This window comes from Harpia harpyja, chromosome 16, assembly GCF_026419915.1.
Source record: "Harpia harpyja isolate bHarHar1 chromosome 16, bHarHar1 primary haplotype, whole genome shotgun sequence".
In the NCBI taxonomy this organism is placed as follows: Eukaryota; Metazoa; Chordata; class Aves; order Accipitriformes; family Accipitridae; genus Harpia; species Harpia harpyja.
Window position 1 is genome coordinate 5,634,852 of NC_068955.1, and position 20,637 is coordinate 5,655,488.

General features: G+C 57.6%; 1 protein-coding gene across 4 annotated transcripts in view; it reads left to right on the top strand.

The window, feature by feature from the left end:
• The first annotated feature begins 10,815 nt into the window (after nucleotides 1–10,815).
• PTPRU (protein tyrosine phosphatase receptor type U) overlaps nucleotides 10,816–20,637 on the top strand; it is a 77,741-nt gene continuing 67,919 nt past the window's right edge. For all 4 annotated transcript variants that reach the window (XM_052811171.1, XM_052811172.1, XM_052811173.1 and 1 more), the window contains exon 1: nucleotides 10,816–10,920. In XM_052811171.1, coding sequence (XP_052667131.1) covers nucleotides 10,848–10,920 — 73 coding nt within the window. In that variant the 5' untranslated portion in view covers nucleotides 10,816–10,847. The remainder of the gene's footprint in view (nucleotides 10,921–20,637) is intronic.

The following is a 20,637-nucleotide window of genomic DNA, read 5'->3' on the forward strand; positions in this document are numbered from 1 at the left end:
TAGGCTTTTCCTGTGTCGTCGGTTTGGTGGGATCCTGAGCACGTCCATGTCATGGCAGCATCTTTACCACTGGGGAGGAACAGTCCTTGGGAGGCTGAGCGGCGTGTGCAGCCATCTCTGGCAAGGCTGGCCGCTTTAAATGAGCATTTTAATCTAATCACAGCAATAAAATAATAGGATTTTAATAGCCTCAAAACCTGCAGCTTTCCGAGGACGCCAAGAGCGCTTAAGATTTTTTATGGTGGGGCGGCTGCAAGAGTGGTTTCAGGCACAGCGGAGGATGCTCGCAATGCCGGTGAGCCTGCACGCTGGAAGACACTGGTGCCCACACTCTGCACCGCGTGGCAAAGGGTTAATAACTAATTACACCAGCAAAATGAGATGCCTTTTCATACCCTTAGAAATGTATGCATTTGCAAATCAGGGCTGGCAGACAATTTATGATTATTTTGTTAATGTTTCTCCTGTAACAAGCACAATTTCCTGGTGATTAATGACTACTTCATCTCCTGAAATTGCATTTTTTTTAGGAGAGATGCATGAAAATCCACTTTGCAGTTGAGGGTTTAGGAGTGGGTGGAGACAGGAGGAAGAGGAGACAGTTCCTGAGCACCCGGCGCCGCGGTGGGTGCTCCGGCCTGAGGAAGGAGCGATGCTCTCCACTCCCCTCTGCTTTAAAACCCTGTTATTGTTAATGAGCTATGATTTATCACAGCCATTGATTAATTTGAGTTATTCATACTTGTTCATGGCTGGAAAGCAAAAGTGCTGCCAATAAGGTGAGTTTATTCTTGCAGACATGGGGAGTCCCCGGCCCGGAGCCTGGGGTGATGCGGGGATGGGTGGGAGCAAGGACCTACAAGAGCTGGGTGACACCAGGGTGGCACTTGCTGTGATTTTATCCCTAAAACTTCAAGACCTGTTGAGGACAGAGAATTTATCCCCTGGTTTACAAGGATGAGATGAGCCCAGCGGGTTCGCCCCGACCCCGGGAGCCTCGTGTGCGCTGCGCTGCCTCCAGCTGTCCTAGCACTTAATCAAGTTAATGTGGAATTATTAATTAACTGCTTACAAGATTGACACGCTTTTTAATTAAGGAGAAAAATAATCTATTGCCTTTTCCCTTTTCGGTGGAGAAATTGAAGGTGTGTCTGCTTCTCGTAGGAATAATTAAGAAAGCTGAGGCTGGGGAGCTTGCCTTAAAGGGGATATTCTTTGGGGGGATGCTTGGTGTTGCATCGCGGTGGCCTTCCCACGGCAGCCAGATGTGGTCCAAGCACTGCTGGACCTCCTGGAGACCTGATGCCCTTGCAGAAGTTTTGGGTCGTGATGCTGGGCTGGGATCCCAGTGCTGGGATGCACCAACAGGACAAGGCTTGTAAAACAATCTGCAAAATAATTCCCCTTTTCAGGCAGAGAAAGGGATGCTCAGAAACATCCCATGGGGGAAAGCGGTCAATGGGCTGCACCGTCCCACCGAGCCCAGAGGTCCCATCTCCACCGACCATTTCTCCCTCTTTTCACATGGTCACTGCAGCCACCATCCAACCTTCTTGTGTCCATCGTAGGGTCCTGGGGTCAGACCCATCCCCACCACCTGGTTTTTATAAGGCTTAGGAACAGCTCTGCTGTTATTTTCCCATTTTGAACCGCATGCACTCCAAACCCAGCAGTGCTGGCAGAGCCCCATTGCGCTGACGTTGATCACCTTTTTATTAGACATGCCTGAATCTTCGAATAAAAAATACATTGTGCTTAAAGACCCACTTTACATAATCCTTGGCTTATCTCTGAATCCCTCTTTTAACACCTCTGACGGTGCTGGACAATCCCATAAACCCTATTGAATCCTTCACCTAAAAACTTGTGCCCAACGCTCCCACCTCAGTGCCGCGGCAAGGGCAGATGTGACTGGCTGCCCAAGAAGCCTTTATTTTTTTTTAAGCATGCCGATGGCTGTTTCTTGCCCCTCTGATTTTTTTATCCTCCTTTAAATTGTTTCATTGTCAGATAACAAAAAAAAAAATAGAGAGAGAAACGCAACGTTCGGTGGCTAACAGGGAATTGATGAGTTCTGATCCTCTGCCAATGAGATGAACAAGGAGGCTTCATCTCGAGCCATAAATAAGGAAGGAGAGGGAGATGCTGAGAGGATCCAGCTGTGCTGCTGCCCGCTAGTTCTGCCTGTGAGCAGCGTAACCCCGGGACATCGTCCTTGCTTGGTCCTTGCTGTTGCTTTTCCCATCACTGCTTTTTCCCATGCCGTTCATATTTGGGTTGTGCAGCGGAGTTGGTCCATCCCTGGACTCTCAGTGGTGATTAATGCAAAAATCATCATGTTTGGGCATCTTTCCAGGTTGAGGCAGTGCAGGAGCTGGTCCCCCCAGACCAGTGTTTGGGGGTTGACGCTGAATCGAGGTGCCATACCCGCAGGGCATCATCCAGCTGGGCAGAGGAGGATCGCTGCCGGGGGGGTGAAATGCTGCTTTTGGGACCTGCGTTGTCGTGATGGCACCCAAAGTTGTCACCTCTGGGTGACTTTGCACCCCTCTGCCCGTCTCATTTGAGCATCACCTCTTTTTTCCTCTCCCCGAATCTGCTGCAGTGTGCCTCGTGCTCACACGTCTGGCAGCGGGATAAGAAGCAGGTTTTAATATATTTATTTCCATGGAAATAAAGCTCAGGAGCAGCTACGCTTTCAGTACCATCCCCACTTCAGACGGAGCAGTGGGCAGGGGAGATCTCTTGAAACATCTTGAAAAGATGCCCAGGTGAAGAAAGGCATCAAATCAGCATCTTTTATCCTCTTTAAACTGTGTTTTAGCTTTTTTTTTTTCCTCCTCCCTGGCTCTAGGTCCCAATACATTTCCATTCTGCTCCCGTCAGCTGCAGACCCGAAACATTTCCAGCATTGCAGGAAGCTCTGTGAGCGGGAACTGTCTTATTTAGGAAAAGAACTGATCGATCTCTGGGTTTCGCCAGTTCAAAAGCTGGTTGCTTTTGTTCGTTCCTGTTCGGCTCAAATGCCCAACGAGCTTTTTTTGTTGGAAACTGCCAAGCGCATCCTTTCTCCGACAGGGTTTGGAAAACCACCAAACCGGAGCTGCCGATGCTCAGAGGAGGACGAAGAAGAGGGAGGAGAGCTGACCCTTTCCCTGTACCTAAAAGTGAACAAAATAAAACCAAACAAGCTGTAAAAAATTAAAAATAATAATAAATAAATGCTGGATACAATATTGTCCCCTCCTTTCCTTTCAGTTGGATTTTAAATGAAGGCTGGTTGCGCACCCATCTCTGTGCTCAGGCTCCAGCCTGTCAGCACCGAGAGATGATTATGAGAAATTTGAGCGATATCCAAACCCCAGGTCTGAAAATAAACGGCTTTTGTGATTTTGGATGTGATCAGAGACCCAAGAGGCCCTGGCTGATTTACATCCCCCCTCCCTCAAAAAAAAAAACCCCCGAGGCGATACCAGAGGAGAAAGCACAGAGAGTTTTGGTGTAGAACTGCTTGGTTTTAATGCCTTTATTCTTTTTTTTTTTTTTTGTAATCAAAGTAATTTTATTGCAAGGTTTAGGGATGGGCAAATCCACGCAACTGGGATGGCAGCCAGTCTGGGTTAAGTGCTGAGTGGATGGACAGGCGGATGGTGCATGGTACCCTAAAATATTTTTGCGTTAAAAGCGGTTTCTAAAAATCCCAGGAGCAAATATGATGCTCCCAGGCAGCTCTGGAAGAAGGGAAGGGACTGACTCTGACCCTCGTGACCCAGATAATGGGATTTTTAACTGTTTTGCATGACAACGTCCATGGATGCCGGGTTTAGGACCACAGGGAAGCGCAGAGCTATTCCCCTGCTTCACCCCCAACCATCACGGAGGTCTTTCCAAGAGTTAAAAAAAGCAACAAAAATGACCCAAAGTGAGATAAATAAACCTAAAAAAGGATGGTATGGAGGAGACATTTGGGCTAAGCCTGGCCGGGCAGTAGCGAAGCGGCTGGTGAGCGGCTGTGGCACCAGGGCCCGTGGATGCAGCCCCAGGAGCATCACGGTGTGCCTGGAGGTGACACCGATGGAGCCGGTCCCTGATGAGTCCCCACGGCTGTCACACTCCACGGAGGACAGAAACAGGAGGTTTTAGTGGGGGTGGCAGGGAGGGAACGAGCATAGCCCTAATAACAGTGTTGGGATTTTACATTTTGAAGCGGAGCTGCTGCCTCGAACTCTTCCTTGCCACCTCAGGAGGGAGGACCTGGAGTTTTTTGCATCACTCTCATGAAATCCCTTTAAAATCCTGCTGGGGGAATTTGTGGGCACAGGGAGGTCAGTCTGAGCTGGCTGAGGCAGTGCTGCCCTGCGGGGCCAGCCCAGGGGCTACCGGCTGCATGGGGGCTGGGATGCTGCTGGGGGCTGGGACGCTGCCATGGGCTGTGCTGGTGGTTTTGCCTGCAAATTTGAGGAGATTGCATGCAGCTCATGGGAAATGCAGGGGTAGCTTGAGAAACCTCCTTCTGAGCTGGCGAGCAATGTTTCTCCTCGCAGTCAGTGCCTGGGGTGAAAAAATAGCAGTTTTCTGGATGCATGTGGTCCTCAAACTCAGCCATGCGTCGGGCATCTGCGAGGCTGTGCCACCGAGCACTCAAAAACACGCTGTTGGAGCCGTAACTGGGCGAGGATTTAGCTCTAGGTGTTGGGCACTGATCCTTGGGCTTCCCAATTCCCCACACAGAAACCCCAGTGCCCTGTGAGCACAAACCAGGAGGCAGGTTGGCAAGGGGTCGGGTCTTAAATAACATCTTCTAACATCTTCTAACATTTTCCTGGCTATTTCCTCCGGGAACTCTTGTTCATTTGTTGCATTGAACAGGAATAGGGAGGTTTATTTGGACGAAGACACAGAAGTTATTTCATCCTTTCAGGCTGTGATAACTCATCTAATAGCCCCATTACATCTGGCCACGGCACCGCGTCGGGCGTCTGACCGCTCGGGGCTGGATGGACGGGGAGGAGAGCGGCAGGATGAGATAATCTATTTTGTCTGCTAAGAAAGAAAAAAGGATTTTTGGCATTAGTAAAAGGCAGGTGATTTGAGAAAATAGCAGAGGCTTATTAGAGATAAAGAACTGGATGGGGGTGTAATAGGTGGAGGTATAGAAAAAGAAAGAGGGGGACGCAGGGGGAAGAGGGAGAGAGACTGGTGTGAAGGGAAAAGGGGAAAAAAAAGCAGAAGGTAAAAATTTAGGGGGTGAAATTGCTTAAATTTCAGTGCAGGCTGTGGGGGGTCATGTCCCTGCAGCTCTGCAAGACCCGTTGGCTGCAGAGAAGGGACCACTGGGAGTGATGCCTGGGGAGGTGCTGGTCCTGTGCCCTGTGGGTTTAATGAGGAAAAATGGGGAATTATTGTGCTGGCAGCAAAATGTGGTATTCTAACGATAAATTAAAAATTAAATGGTTTTGGTATGGAAAGACCTGGTCAGTGTGGAGATGCTCATCCAGCTGGTTTAGGTGAGGCTGGTGGGTGCTGCAGCTCCATCCTGCGGGTGCCAGGTTAAGGGCTTGCAGCAGCCCCTCTCCCTCAATCTGCCTTTTTACAGAGATAAGTGAGAGCAAAAAAATCCTCCCCAAGGTACTACTGACTCCCAAGAGATTCAAAGCCCCAAACCCCAGCTTTTTACCCCCAACCTGGGGGAACCCAAGAGATGTGGTGAGGCCGTGACAGCTGCATTTGAGGCTGCTGTTACCGAACAACCTGGAGCCATTTATCCTTCAAATGGGAGGGACGGTTTCAGTCGAGACCATTTGCAATCACAGCAAGGCCTATATTTTTCCTGCAAATGACTATACTTGAAGAGTGATTACTTCATTTTAACTCGATTGCTCCTGCAAGGTGCTCGGGGGCTGATGGCAGTGAGGAGATGGGGCAGGGGAAGGGCTGGGGGACTGCGAGCTCATTCTGTGTGGTGCTGAGCGCTCGCTGCCCCCCGACCCCTCAGCTTTCACTTAGGGTGGAAGGAGATGCTTGGGGAGGGCTCATGGATGGGATTTGCACCCCAGGAATGGGATGGAGCTTGGTCCTGATGGGTTGTCACCAGCTCCATCCCTGTAGCTGCATGGAGCAGTGCTGTCTGTCTGTCTGTCCTTCCTTCCTCGTTGCTTCCCTCCATCCCTCCTTTCTTCCCTCCGTCCCTCCTTTCTTCCCTCCATGCAGGATTAGTGCTGTGCCATGCAGGATGGGTGCTGTGCTGTGCCACCCCCAAAACCATCCCTGTGCCCCTGACTGCACCCCCTGGCCCTGCCCTGGCACCGCTGCGAGGCAGGTCCTCCCCCCCAGCTCTGGGAGGTGGTGACAGGCCCTTTGCCAAATTTTCCTCCCTTTCAGACCGGTGACACAAACTGGATTTGAGCTGGATGTGCTGGAGGAGGAACTGTCCTCACCCAGAGCCCTGCGGGCAATTCCTGCTTGTCCCCAAACCTGCTGGCAATACGAATGCAACCCCTCCCTGCATGCACGCATCCCCTTGATGCATCCCCCGCATGTATGGATACATCCCCTCCATGCATGCATACATCCTCTCCATGCATGAATACATCCCCTCCATACATGCATACATCCCATCCATACATCCCTTCCATGCATGCATCCATCCCCTCTATGCACCCCTTCTCTGCATCCTCTTCATGCATGCGTACAGCCTCTCCATGCACCCCCTCCATGCATACATCCCCTCCACACATCCAGCAGCACTGCCATCCCGGGGGGGGCTCCTCCAAGCCCCTTCCCACAGGGAAGGAGCCCCCCGGGAGCTGACGGCCACCCGTGCCGCCCTGCCCTGGGCCAGCGCCAGCCCTTCGCGGGGAACAAGGCGCCTTTGTGGAGCCCACGTCTCTCTCCGGCTCCTCTCATGCAAAATTCGGGCCGCGTCCCCACAACGGGGTGGCAGGTCCAGGGTGCATTAATGATCCTCGTTAAGCAGCACGGATGTTTTACCAAATTAATCCCAGAGCTCACCCGAGGAAGTGGTGGTTGGAAATTTTCCCTTCGTGATTTGGGCTGTGGGGTGACAGAGCAGGATGATGACACGCTGGGGAATTGGGGACAGTTTTGTTGCGACACGCTGGCTGCAAAAAAAAAACCTTTCCCATTTTGGTTTGCAAACCAATTGGTTTGGAAACACAATTTTGAAGGTTTAAAAGGCCGTGGGAAGTGCGGTGCATTGCTGGAAAAGGCTTGTGTGGCTTAAAAGCTCTGTGTTTTCAGGTTCATTCCCCCCAAATCCTGGAAATGTCCTGCTTCTGCTTGGCCACAACTGCATTTCCTCCCCCAAACTGAGATGTTTCAGTTCAGCTGCTGGAACCTCCCCACATTCCTCCCCGGACTGTCCCCAACTTGTCCCTTGGGTGCTGCACGACCCGGGTCCTCTTCCCAGCAGGATTTTGGGGGGCTTGTCCCTTCCCTGGGGACCAGGGGGGACCCTGCAGAACCAGCACCATGCCAGCACTCTCCTGCCTTTGCTGCCGAGCATTTAAGTGGCTTAATTCCTTTATCGGGCATTATTTTAACAAGCTTTTAGCATTGCTGGGAGAGGATTTGTCAGGATCACTCTGTGCCTGGCTCGGGGCTGGTGTGGTTTGGAGAGAGGTGTCCATCCCCCTCTGCTTTCACCCCAAATGTCCTGGGTGCTGATCGGGGGGGTGTGTGACATGGCCGGTTTGCCCCGGGAGCCCTGGGGACAGACACATCCCTGTGAGCAAGTGCCACCGTGGTGCTAACCTGGTTGGGGAGGCTGTTGAGAGCAACTGGGGGGAACTGGAAATTGGAGGGAACACGTCATGCACTCCCGTGGCACAGGGAGGGGTGACACTGGGGACACTGGCAGGGGGAGTGTTTGGGGCTGGCAGCTCTGGGGTGACCCCAGCCCTGCTGAGCCCCTGCCCTGGGGAGCTGATGTGGCCTGGGAGGAGGAGGAGGAGGAGGAGGAGGAAGAGAAGGAGGAGGAGGAGGAGGCAGGGAGGGGCTGTGCATTGTCCCCAGGGCTGTGCAGTGTCCCCGGGGCAGAGCAGTGTCCCCAAGGCAGTGCAATTTCCATGGGTCAGCGCAGTGTCCCCAGGGCTGTGCATTGTCCCCAGGGCAGTGCAGTGACCGTGGGTCAGAGCAGTGTCCCCAAGGCTGTGCAGTGTCCCCAGGCCAGTGCATTGTCCCCAGGGCCGTGCAGTGTCCCCGGGGCTGTCAGCAGAGCCACCCGTTGCCAGCAGACTCCTCTCCTCTGATGGCACCAGAGCTGGGGCTCTGGGTAGGGGACACCTCACACATGGACCCATGGGGACGGGACCGTTCCCGGGACAGGACCATGCTCCCAGGCTGGCCCAAACACAGCCACCACCCAACACCCCCATGACCCCCACGCACAGGCAACCCTGGCCCTGCTGTAGCCTTCTTCCCCTCCTCCTCCTCCCCACGGGGACGAAGGCCCTGCAAAACAGGCTGTTATTTTTAGCTCTGATTTAGCCGGTGCATCCCGGGTTTTCCACCTGCAGTAAAGCAAACCATCCTCCCATCCTGGGGAGCACCCGCCATGATTTACTTGGCAAAAAGCTCTTCAGCTCCCAGGAAAAATTCAGCTTTGAAATGAAATTGCAACGATGCAGCTGGGACTGGGATTGAAACCGCAGCAGTGACGGCCTTTCTTGACATTGGGGGAAAAGCACCATTGGGGTGCCCGGTCCCTCACCTGTACCCCAAGAACCAGCTCCGGGGGTTTGGGTGGTTTGTCCTTCCCGGTTTTCCCGGCAAGCGTTTCTCCAGGGCTGGATTTGACCCCAAATAAACAAGCCAGCCTGACAGGGAGAAGCGACACGGCAGCATCCCTGGGGATGAGCTGAACTTGGACGAAGCTTTTTGGTGCTGGCGGGTGGCGTTGTCCCGCTTCCAGGGCTGCGAGCTTCCCGGTGGCTTCATGGGGCTCAGTGACACCCGGGTACTGTCCCCCATCCGTCCGCCCCACCCCGCTGGGTGCTGCCGCTGGGTGCTGCCTGGTCTTGTGGGACAGGGCTGCCTCATCGCAGGATGCTGCTAATGCCAGGGTTTCTCCCTGCGTGATTTGGGGCAAAAAATCCCAATATTTCCAGCGTTGTTCCCTCCACCTTCCAAGCTGTCATCTGCCCAAGAAGTTTCCCACCCTGGAGTCGCAGCCAGGGCTGGGTGACCCAAGCACGGATAACGCCGGAAAGCTGATGCAAAGCTTCCCCCCCTCCTCGCCCCAAACCTTTGGAAAAACATTTTCCTCCAGAAATAGGACCGGAGAGGATGTCGGCGAACAAGGCGCCTTTCATCCCCGCTGGCACCGCTGGCGGGGACACCCGGGGGCTGCCAGCGCTTTGTGCCTCCTCCCGCGCCTGCGCCCCGCTGCCCCGGCCGGGAAAGGGCCGGAGATTTTCCTCCTTTTACACCCTTTTGGGTTTTTGTCCTTTCTACTTGCTCCGAGTTACGTCCTGGCCCTCCCTCCCTCCGTCACCCCCTCCCCACCCCCGGGGACGGTGGCTTCGCTGGGTGTCACCGGGGTCCCGTGTGCCACTGTCACCCCCATACAGCCTCGTCCAGGTTTCCATGTCACCATCCTGCGGGAGAAAGCATCACGTCCCCGTCCCTCGAGGACATCCAGCAGGACACGGCAGCTCGTGGCAGAGGACCAGGGGGTTTTTGGGGTCCCAGGACCCCACCCGGGGTGGGCAGGACCCTCTGTCCCCAAGGAGCGGCAGGGCTTTTGTCCCCAGTGCCCAGCCCACGGGGACCACGCTCTGCCCCGGCTCTGCACCACGCAGCCTCGGGTGCAGCCCGTGGGTGCTGGGGGGGGGGGGGGACCCGAGGGGCTGGGGGCACCCGCCAGCCTGCCCCGGGGGTGGGTGTCACCCCCCCCTTTGCTCAGCTCTGTGCGGTGCAGGAGCCCCACGCAGGGTGCTGCTGCACCCACCCCACCTGCAGCTCCCACCGCCACCCACCCCAACAACCCCCCGCGCCTGCTCTCCAGCTGGGGACCCCCCAGGATCCACTCCAGCTTGGTGGGGACCCCCCCCAGCCGTGACCCCTGGGGACACCCCCTCCACAGCTGGGGACCCTTCTGCAGGCAGGGACCCCCCTCAGCTGGGGACCCCCCCCCCCCGCTGGGGACTGGCCCCACAGCCCTGCACCCCCCTGCAACCGGGGACCCCCCAAAGCCTTGCACCCCCTTGCAACCAGGGAGTCCTCCCCGCACGCAGGGACCCCCCCCAACCCCCGGGCAGCCGTGCACCCCCCTGCAACCGGGGACCCCCCCTGCAACCGGGGATCCCCCCGCAGCCGTGCTCCCTCCAGCACCCGGGGTCCCCCCTTGCACCCACTCCCCCCCGTCCCCATCCCCCCCCCCTGCCCCCCCAAGCAGCCGGCGCTCCCGGGCAGCCCCCCCCCCCGCCTCCGGTACCGGGAAACCCCTCCCGTAGCCGTTCACACCCCCCCGCCAGCCACGGGGACTCCCCCCCCCCCGTCCGCGCTTCGCCGCGGGCGGGAGGCGGGGGCGGGGCTCGTGCTGCGTGTTCGCGCGGCGGCCGGCAGGGGGCGCCCTCGGCCCGCCCGCTGTGGCGGCGGGGTCGGTGGCGGCGGCGGCGGCGGCGGCGGCCGGCGGGGCCCGCGCGGCGCTGACGTCAGGGCGGAGCGAGCCGCCGCCGCGCGGCCGCCGCTATTTGAGGCGCGGGGCGGGCGCGCGTGCCCCGCTGCGCCGCCGCGCCGGAACCGCGGGCCCGCAGGCGGCGGCGGCGGCCCCGGCCCCGCCGCCCCCCCCCCCCCCGCCCCCCCCTTCCCGCCCCGGCCGCACCATGCGAAGCGCCCGGGCGCTGCTGCTCGCCCTCGCCCTGCGGGTCTGCGCGCTGGACACCGAGACGCCCGCCGGTAAGAACGGAGCGGGGGGGTGGGGGGTGTGTTCTTTGGGGGGGGGGGGGGTGTTTGCTCGCTGTGTGGGCGCTTGCGAGCTCGGGGCGCGCTCCCCGGCGCCCTCGGCGGTGGGGCAAGGCGGGGGGTCCGCCAGCCCCGGTGCAAGGCGGCTCGCTGCCCGTCCCGCCGCCGGGGCTTCCTCGGGGCGAGCGAGCGGCCGTCGAGTTCGGGGACGCCGGTGGCCGGAGCGCGGGCAGAGGGGCTGGGCTGCACCCTCGCACCCCGCGTCTGCACGGCCGGAGCCGAGCCCGCCCCGAGCCCGGCGGCCGCCGCTCGCTCCCCGGTACCGGGAGCCACCTCCGTCCCTCCTCCGTCCTCCCCTCCCGCTGTAACCCCGGGAAGGAAAACTTCACCCCGGTGGTAGCGGGGGTTCGCTTGCAAGGGGAGACCTGCCAGGGCTTAGCGGCTCAGCCGAGAAGCGACCGGGGGGCTGGCACACCGGGCATCGCCCGCCGCCGTCGGGAGCCCGGCGAAGCCCCGCTGCAGCCCCGGGCGAGGGACGGCGGGATCCGGGTTATTTATTTGCAAACGCCTGCTCGGCCCAGGGGGTGCCGGGGGGGATTCGGGGACCCTCCGGGAGGAGCAGGTGACGGCCGAGGCTGCTCTCAGGTTGCAGCCACCCCCGGCTCTCTTTATGTCACGGGGATATAATTAGAGTTTCACCAAAGCACGATCGACTTATTTATTTTATTTTTTTAAACTTATTTTTTTTTTTTTTTTTTTTGCTCCATCCCCCTGAGCATTTCAGCATTGAGACCTGCCCCTGCCCCGAGAAGGAGCACGGCCTGACCCTGCAAACAGGGGCTGGGGAAAGGATAAAAAGCAGAGGCGAGGTGTGGGGGGACAGCTCGCTCTCGACCCCATTGGGAGGCAGGAACGGGGCTTGGGTGCTGTGGGGCGGGTGAATTTGGGGTTCCTGAGGAGCTACTGGGGGCTGTGAGTGCTTTTTGCGGAGGAAACTGAGGCACAGGAGAGAAGGGAGCTGTTGCCTTGCTCCAAGGGGATGTCAGTGCTGCAGCCTCCAGCTCTTGGATGATGCTCTGTGCGTTAAGGTGTATTTTTGCCTGGTTCTTTAATTTTTTTACCTTTAAAAGGAAGCAGCTCACCTGCATGCAGTCCCTATGTTGGTGCATTGATTTTTTTTTTTTTTTTGGGTAGTGGCCTCTCTCCAAAAATTATAAATAGTGACACCCATCAGCAGAAAGCAAAATAAGGCTGACCCATGCGGTGGGGGGGATGATGGATGGGGGGGAATACAAAGCAGCTGAGGCTCCCCATGGCTCATGCAAGCTGGAGGAGATGGGAGGGAATGGACTTACATTTTTCTGGGGCAGCTGGAACAGGGATAGACGTGTGCTGGGGTGGGGGGAGACGCTGATCTGTGTACGGAGCAGCCCTGTGCTTCAGGGCAGAGCAAGGAGGCAATAGGGAAACTGAGGCATGCAGCTGGTGAGGGACTTATGAGTCCTCTGCCAGAGGAAGGGGCTTCTGCACCCCCCCCGCCCCGGGTGTCAGATGGGGGGTCTTGAGCTGTGCTGCTCCCCAGTCCTGGGGTGTGTATCTGTCTTTGATGGCCATCACAGCTGAGCCACAGAAGCGTGTGAGGGGCTGGAGGGACAGTAGCAGGGACCTGGAGCTGCTGGCAGTGGAGTGGGGCTGGGGGGACTTTGTGGGGAGACTCCCCCTCCCAAGCAAACCCTTTCCCCTCTGTGGGCTTCCTTCCCTGCAAGATGGCATTTGCAAAGAGCAGGATCGATCCCGCTTGGGTGTAAATCAGGAGCATGTTTATTCCAGTGTTTCTCCTGGTAGATGCAGAGCAAGCTTAGCTCCATGGTGGAGCTGAAGCGGCTGGGTTCGGCTGGAGGCGAGGGGTCTGCTTCCAGCCCCCGGCTCTATTGCAGGCTGCTTTTTACATGAATACCGGCGTCTGTTCCTGCTGATGTGGTTTGGCTGGCTGTGGGGACGTTGGCTGGCTGCGGGGACATCACCCGGCTCGTCCCTGTGGAGCTCGGGGCTGCATGGCAGGCAGGGCTGTTAAAAAAAAAAAATAAAAAAAATAAAAAAAATTTAAGCTGGCTGCATGGGCTTTGGGGTAACCCTGAAGCCAGTCACGGGGAGGACCAGCTGCTTGGCTCTGTGGGTATTCGGAAGATGGGTGGTTTTCTTGCTGCTCTTTTGCAAAGAAGGGGTGTAGTGTGATCCCTTCTACAAGTGGGGAAACTGAGGCACGACATGCCTGTGCCTGGCTGACCTCGATGAGCAAGTGGCTGAGCTGGGAAAGAAGCTGGGTGCCCTGGTTGCAGCCTCCCCACCGGCTTAAGATGCTCTTTGCTCTTTCCTGGAGCATGCAAACTTTTGCAATTCATTAAGATTTCACAGCGACTAAGCTGTTGGCGCGTGTCTGCATTGTGCTTGTCATGGACGGGGCCAGGGTGCTGTTGAAAGGCGCTTGCTGACCCTCCAAACCGAGGGGTCCCTTGTGCTCTTGCGGTGTCAGCTGGCTGTGACAGGGACCTGTGAGTTGTCACTGGTGTGATTTGCTGGCCTCGCCTTTCCTCTCTGGGCTCTTTGCAATAAAACACGGAGCTTTTCCCCTTGCTAAAAGCCTCCGACTGGGAGCAGGCTGGCTCGCAGGGCTCCAGGCTGGGCCATGAGGCAGCGGGTTTTGCAGGCGCAGCTCTTTTTCCTCCTCCTTTTGCCTTCCCCTGCTAGGAAAGGGTACAGCTCCGCTCCTCTGTATTGCACTCATGAGCCCTGAAACTTCAGCAATAAGTTGCTCTCCAGGTGTACCCCAGCCTGTGTCCCCCCCCTCCATGCTCCTGGGCTGTTTTCCGACAGCGCTGGCAGTGGGGACGCACGCCTGCAGCTGCTGGCGCTGCGTGGCACTCCTGCCATAATTATGCGGAAGCTGTTTGCACTTGGGTTTGACTGCGTTAGCAGCAATTAAGCAAATAAAATATTTGGGTTTGGAGCTTCAACTTAGGAGGCCGGTGTTGCCAGAGAGCCCCGTACTGGGGTTGGTGGCGTCTCTGGTGGTGCTAGGGCTGGTTTTGGGGGGAGCTGTGGGGGGGTGGTTGCTGGTTGTGTTGGATGAGCCCCTTGCTGGGGGCCAGGCGGGAGGGCTGGGGCAACCCGAGGGTCCTGTCACCCCCTTGGGACAGCCCTTGCAGGCTGGCAGGAGGAGGCACGGGTGACCCCAAACCAGCGGCGGCTGCGTTTGTCTCGGCCGAGTGAATGGGAACGGCCGAGCAGATGCCGTCCCCAGGGCTGGCATTGGGGTTGGGGAGCAGAACAAATCAGCCTGGCGTCCCCTCACCCCGGCTCTCAACCGCAGCATCTTCATCAGTGGGGGTCACGGGGGGGATGCTCGGAGAAGCGGGGAGGGTGAGGGATGCTGTGTCTGTGCATCCCAGCACAGGGGCTGGGTGGGGGGTTCGAGCCGGGGGCTGTGTCCGGGGGCTGCAGGGATGGGTGCTGCTGGCAGCCCCCTGCACCAGCCCCGGGGTGCTGGGGACGGGGTCGGTGTTTTGTGCTTTCCGGGTGCCTGATCCTGCTCTTCCCAGTGCTTTGCCCAGTGTTTATTTCTGATGGGCTCTCCCGTGCCAGGGCATTTCTTTCTCCCCACCCTGCATTCACCAAGCACACAAAATGTGCAAGAGCGTTACATTTTCCTTGTCAGCTTGTTTCAGGCTTGGATTTTTCCCCCCCCCGCCTGTTCTGCTGTGCCAGGGAAGAGTCTCTTTCTCTTGCTTGCTCCTACGTGTGTGTAAACACCCCCACAGGCTCCTGCCTGGGGGATGCTCTGGAAAATCCTGTTGACGTGCCCAAGTGTGCCCAGGGCAAAGGTTTTCTGCTCCCAAGCCCTTGGCTCTCCAGTGTCCCTTCTCCATGCACTTGGAGCATAGTGGATCTTCACCACCCGTGGGGGTGAAGCAAAATTTAGGGATGCTCTGCATGATGCTGATGCTCCTGGATGCACCTCTGGCTCTGCGGTGGAGGGTGGCAATGCCAGTTCCCCCCCCCCCCCCCAAAAAAAATTGCAGTTGTGTTTGCTTCATTTTTGCTCTCTTTTCCTTGCGCCAAAACTCCTGTTTCACGTTTTTCCTCTGGGTGCTTGGACCTGCCCTGGCCTTGGGAACAGGGATCCTGGTGAGTCACCTCCTGGCCCGAGCTGCGCATTTTTCCCTTTGTTATCCAAACTAAGACAAACCAACCCCACTCCAGCTTCCCTGGGAGCTTTTGCAGAGCAAAGTCCAGCAGGATCAGGGCTGCTGGGGGAGCAGGGACACCTCCTAGAAGACAAGGGCAGATGCTTGTTGGTGGCTTTGACCCCTGCCCTGGGCTGTGACAACCTCCCTGCTGCCTGTTGATGTTGTTTTTTTCCCTGACTGCACCTGGGATGGAGCTTTTCCATTGCATGCAACCCATCACCCCGTCCATGCTCTGCAGAGGGGCTGAGAGCCCCGAGCACCCCAAAACACCCCATAAAAAGCCTCTCCTGGCTGCAACCCCCCCCCCCCCGGGATTTGCTGCTTTGCTTTTGGCAGTCGTGCAAGGGTTAAGTGTGAGGGGCTGGCAAAGCAGAGACAGGTAAATCCCTGCTGCATGCTCAGAGCCGGGAGGTAGCACAGGCTCTGGAGAGCCTTATCGACGCAGTCCTGCCATCTGCCTGCTTAAACCTCCATAAATAAGCTTTTTAATAATCTATTATTAACATGCACTATAATTGTCTTATTAGACATGTCTGGGAACCTTTAGTTACTGCGTGATTAAATGTCAAGATTCCCAAACCTCTTTTCCCTGATGGCAGCTTGGGATTTGCTTTGCAGCTTTCCTTGGGTCCCGCTTTCCCATTCCAGGCTGGAGACCTCCCCACCTTATACTTGGGGAAACTGAGGCTTTCTCCTCCGGACAAGGAAGATTCCTAGCAATTAGTCCCTGGGAGCTAATTGCCTCCTTGTTGGCAGCCTTAAAATAAATAAGTCCTGGAGATGGAGCTTTTTCTTTCCGCTGCAGGTGGCCTGGCAGAAGCTGCTGCTGATTTTCCTGGGATGGATGCGGGTGGGTGATGGGATGGGGGAGAGGGGGGTGCCAGCCTGCGGTGCCCTGGCCTCCCCCGGCTGGAGGGGGTCCTGGGGACAAGGGACCTGCTCTTCCTTGCCTGGTGGAGGGCATCTCTGGGGAGGAAGAGGAGGGCTGTGGAGCTGGCGGGTGCTGGAGGGACTTCCCTGGTTTGTTTCCTGAGCTGTTTTTTTTCCCCGGCCCTGGGAGCGGTTTCTTCTACACCCTCTGCCTGCACTGAAAGCCAAAGTCCAGCTCTGCTCCAGCTGCTGAAAAGCAAAGGCAAAGCCCCTGCCTGCAGGGGCAGCCCTGTCTGTCCTGTGCCCCCCCCCCCCCCCCAGCTGGCACTGGCATGGGGGGCCTGTTGAGCTGGTATTTGTTGGTTTTGTGTGTGTTGGTGTTTTTTTTTTTGTTTTTTTTTTAATGTCAGGAGTGGTGTTCCTGCTTGCTGAGCGGTCGTTGGCTGCAGCTCATCCCCTGGCTGGTTTTGTGCTCCTCTGGGTCCTGCCTGGGGTGTCACAGCTCTGGTTTGCAGCACCCACCTGTGCCTGGGTGCTGGCCTGGGGGGACACACGGATGTCCTGGGGTAGCCCATGGGTTTCCTACAGGTTTAAGGGGCTCAGGCTTTGCACCCCAATTTCTCCCACCCAGAGAGCAAATCCAAGCATGGATTGTGGCAGCTGCATGCTCTGTGAGCCAAGGTGGGGCTGTCCCCATCTTCTCTCCCTGAGTACCTCTGCCAGACCCCAAATCTGGGTGCTGGTGCTCTGCTCGCTGCAGGAGCAGGACGGCAAAGCTCCCCCTTCCCCCTGCTCCCCCCTTGCCGTGGGGCTGCAGGGGGTGCGGGGCCCGATCCCGTGGGGTGGCTCTGCCTGAGCAGTTGCTGGCTCTGAAGCGGAGGCAAGGCTGCAGTGGGAGTGCAGGGAGGGTGATGCTCCTGCGGTTTGGGGTTCAGTGGGGCCGTGGGGTCCTGGTGCGTGACCCCCCTGTGCCCGGCAGACTCACAGCTGGAAGGAGCCTCCTGACTGGCATAAATTTGTTGTTTCCTGACCTTCCTGCTCCTCAAAGTGCTCCAGATGTTGAAGAAACAGAAGCTGGGTGAGGGTTGGTGGGTGCTTGGAACCCCTCCTGCACCCAGCTTCCCCCTCACAGTGTCCTGCACTGGGTCTGGTGGCCCCAGCTTGGTGAGGGGGGGCTTTGCTGGGCAGTCCTCTTGCTGGCAGGGGGAGTGGGGACACGCTGTCTGCTGTGCACCCTGCTGCCTGGGGACCCCTCTGCCTGCCCACCCGGGGGTGGGCTCTGACCATGGGCAGGCAGGGGGCTTGAGAAACCGCCCCCCATCCCAGGTGGGGATGCAGTGGGAAGTGAAGCATTGCACCCTCACTGCAGCTGGGGGGTGTAAATGTGTTGCAGCCAGAGCAACTCTGAATATTTTTGTCATACACTATTTTTTGTTGTTTATTTTTTTTTTATTGGCTTGAAAAATATTGGAGAATTGCCCACAACAGGGTAGTTGTGCTGGTGCAGACCTCCCTGGCTCCCTGTGGCTGCAGCCCCCTTGGCTGCACGGGACTGGCAGATGGTCCATCCCTCCCCGCTCCGGGGCTGTGCTGGGCTCTGCCCCAGTGTGGCACCCACTGGGTGCTGGGGACTCCGTTGCTCTGGGGAGCCCTACATAAGCCAGTGTTTACTGGCTTTGACTTTCTGGACACCCCCACCCCCCTGTGGATAAGACCTTTCTTGACATCATTAAGTTAATCAGGGTTGTGACCAGGATGCAGTGGCTGGCTGGCTTGAGATGCTCTGAGCTCTCCCAGGACAGGACGAAGGGATGGGGACACTGATGACCTGATATGTCTTAACGAGGCCACTGTCCCTGTGGCTGCTTTCGGTGCCTGCGGGTGACCGCATGTGGAGATGAGCCACGGCAGCCCCTGGGCATTTGAGCCTGGCGTGCTGCTTCATGCCGGAGACCTTCAGCCTAATTAGCCGAGCCGAGGGGCAAGTGCTGCTCCGGTCCAGTGTGCTTCATCCCGCAATCAGGCCATCAGCTGCTGGATGGGTCACCGGGAGGAGGATGTCACTGGGAGGTGAGCAGTGGCTGGTCTGGAAGGGGACATGAAACACTTGCTGCAGCCCAGCCGCTCCCCTGGTGCGGGGGGCTTGTCTTTGGGGTGCTGCCTGGGGGGTGTCTTGCTGTCTGATGGGAGATGGTGGAAAATGGCTTTTTCTCCAATGGGCCAAAGGGGATGGAGCATTGTGGCCGCTCACCTACGGAGGTGAAGGCAGGTGGAGGGCTGGACTATGGACAAACTGCATTTCCTTGCTCGGATGGATTTGGAGGTGTCTGGGGAGCTGCTGTGGTTTTGGGGATGCTCTGCAGGGCTCCTTGGGGTGCAGCCCTGTCCCTGTCCCATGCTGTGTGGCCCCAGTGCCTTGGTTCCCCCCTGAATCTTAAGCCCTGATGGTGGAGGGTTCAACAACAGGGATTTTAAAACCTGGGCAGCAAATCCAGGCAGATCCACCCAAGGATGGTATCTCCTCTGAAGCCCTTTCCCTGCTGTTGGCAGCCCACCCGTGGGGACAGGGCAGCCCCATGCACCCTTGAGTGCCAGGTCCTGGGTCACGCAAAGCTCCTAACCCCCAGGCAGCACATCCCTGCCCATCAGCAGAGGCATGTTAACACCCTGCGTAATTAGCAGAATAAATGTTCTTTGCATAATCACTAGGTGCTGCAATTCAGCTAATTGAATTAGCGGAGGTGGGTGATCCCTGGTCACCCCCACGGCACCTCCAAGTCCCTGCTGGGACGTCTAGTTCTGTGGTTTTGGTGGCAATGGGGCGCCTGCCTCCGTACCCAATGGAGGTGGATGCTGGAGCTTTCCAGGGTGTTTTTGGGGAAGGAGCATCTCGGGGGTGACTTCTGAAGCCCTTCCAGTGCCAGGGCAGGCTCTGGCCTCTCCCCGTGGGGATGGGGATGTGGTGCAGGTTTGGCTGCTGCCCAACTCAGTCTTTTCCCAAGGACTCTCCTATTCCTGCTTTTTTTTTAACTGTATTTTCAGCTGTCTGCTGACTGATAATGTCCCATTGATTTTCTGCAGCCGGCAATCAGCCTGCTTTCCTTGGATTATAACAACATCAAACTAAAGCAGTGCATCTCTGCATTGGGCTGTTTTTCTTTTTATTAGCTGAACTTTTTATTTAGTATTTTACCTGGGATCCTGTCTGGGCAGCTGCTGCTCACCGTGTCCAGCTCTCAACAGCATTTCTCAGTGCACGGGGCCGTCTCCTGCCTTTCCTCCCACGGGGGGTGACCGGGCTGTCCTGCTTGGGCTGGGTCTGGTGGCTGCAGCCGGTTGGGGATGGGAGCTGGGACCCAGCTGGGGCAGGATGCGTGCGGGGAGGGGGTTACAAGGTGCTGCACGTTGGGGTTGCAAGTTGCTGCGTGCACTTTCAGTGAGCACCGCTGCAGGGTCTCTTCTCTGGCCACCCATGCGCTCCACCAAATTTTTCAGTTATTGCTGCATAATTAGTGTAATCCCGGAGTTTTTAGTGCATGGCCAGTATGTGTGCTGGCCTGGGCTGAGGATGCTGCAGGTCAGCCCCGCCGTGGGGATGGGGGCAGCTGGGGGTCTTGGCAGTGGGGCAGGGGGGGAGCACAGTGCCTTGGTCAAACTGTCTGCCCTGAGCCAGGGCTGCAAGTGGGGTCCCCACAGGGCCATGCCTGGGCCTGGGGGGAGTAGTGGGACACCCTGTCATGGGTGGCTGTGGGATGGGGGGGGTGGGAGACGCTTGTGCTGGGATGGGGGTGAGACAGTGATTGCGTCTTGCAGGAGCAAGAAAAAAAAAAAGTTGGGGAAGGAAATACCAGGAATGAGCCTTTGGGTGTCCAAAATGGTAGAATGGTGGCGGGGGGGGGGGTTAGAGGAGTGGGGTCTCCTGTGATGAGAGCTGCTGTGGTGGGGGAGATTTTGGGGGGACTGAAGGGAGTGCTGCAGGTGAGCTCCCCTGCCCAGCGTGCTGGCTGCTGGGCAGCAGTTTTCCTTTCCCTGGAGCTGGGCGGAGGGTCCTGAGCCTTCCCATGGGGGATGTGGTGCAGGCGGGTGCTGCGTTGGGGCTTGCTGAAATTCCAGCCTTGGAGGGGTCTCCAGGCTCACAGGGAGGGCGATGCCTTCCCCTGCCTGGCTGGAGAGGGGCACCCCGGCAGGGTGGGTGCAGAAGGAGGGCAGGGGTTTTGGGGTGCTCCCGTGGGGCTGGGGAGCAGGTCCCTGTGCAGGAGCGACCGGGGAAGAGGGAAAGAAGGAGTTGGGATGCTTGATGTACCATGCACCCTCTCAGCTGCCAGCGCCGTCCGTGAATCCATCCTGTGCCCTGGCTGTTGGCCACGAGTTCATCTTGTGTGACCAAACTCAGGGTTTTGCTGTTGGGGACATGGATTCAAACCCAGCGGTTCCGTGCACCGAGTCCGCCAGCTCTCAGCAGCGCGGCAGCACCGCAGTGACCCTGCTGGTGCGGTGCTCCTGCCTGCCTGCTCGCCCTCGGAGCTGGAGAGGCGCAGGGGGTGGGTGCCTGCCTGCATCTCGGCTGAGGTTTTATAGGACCTCTGAAAATAAA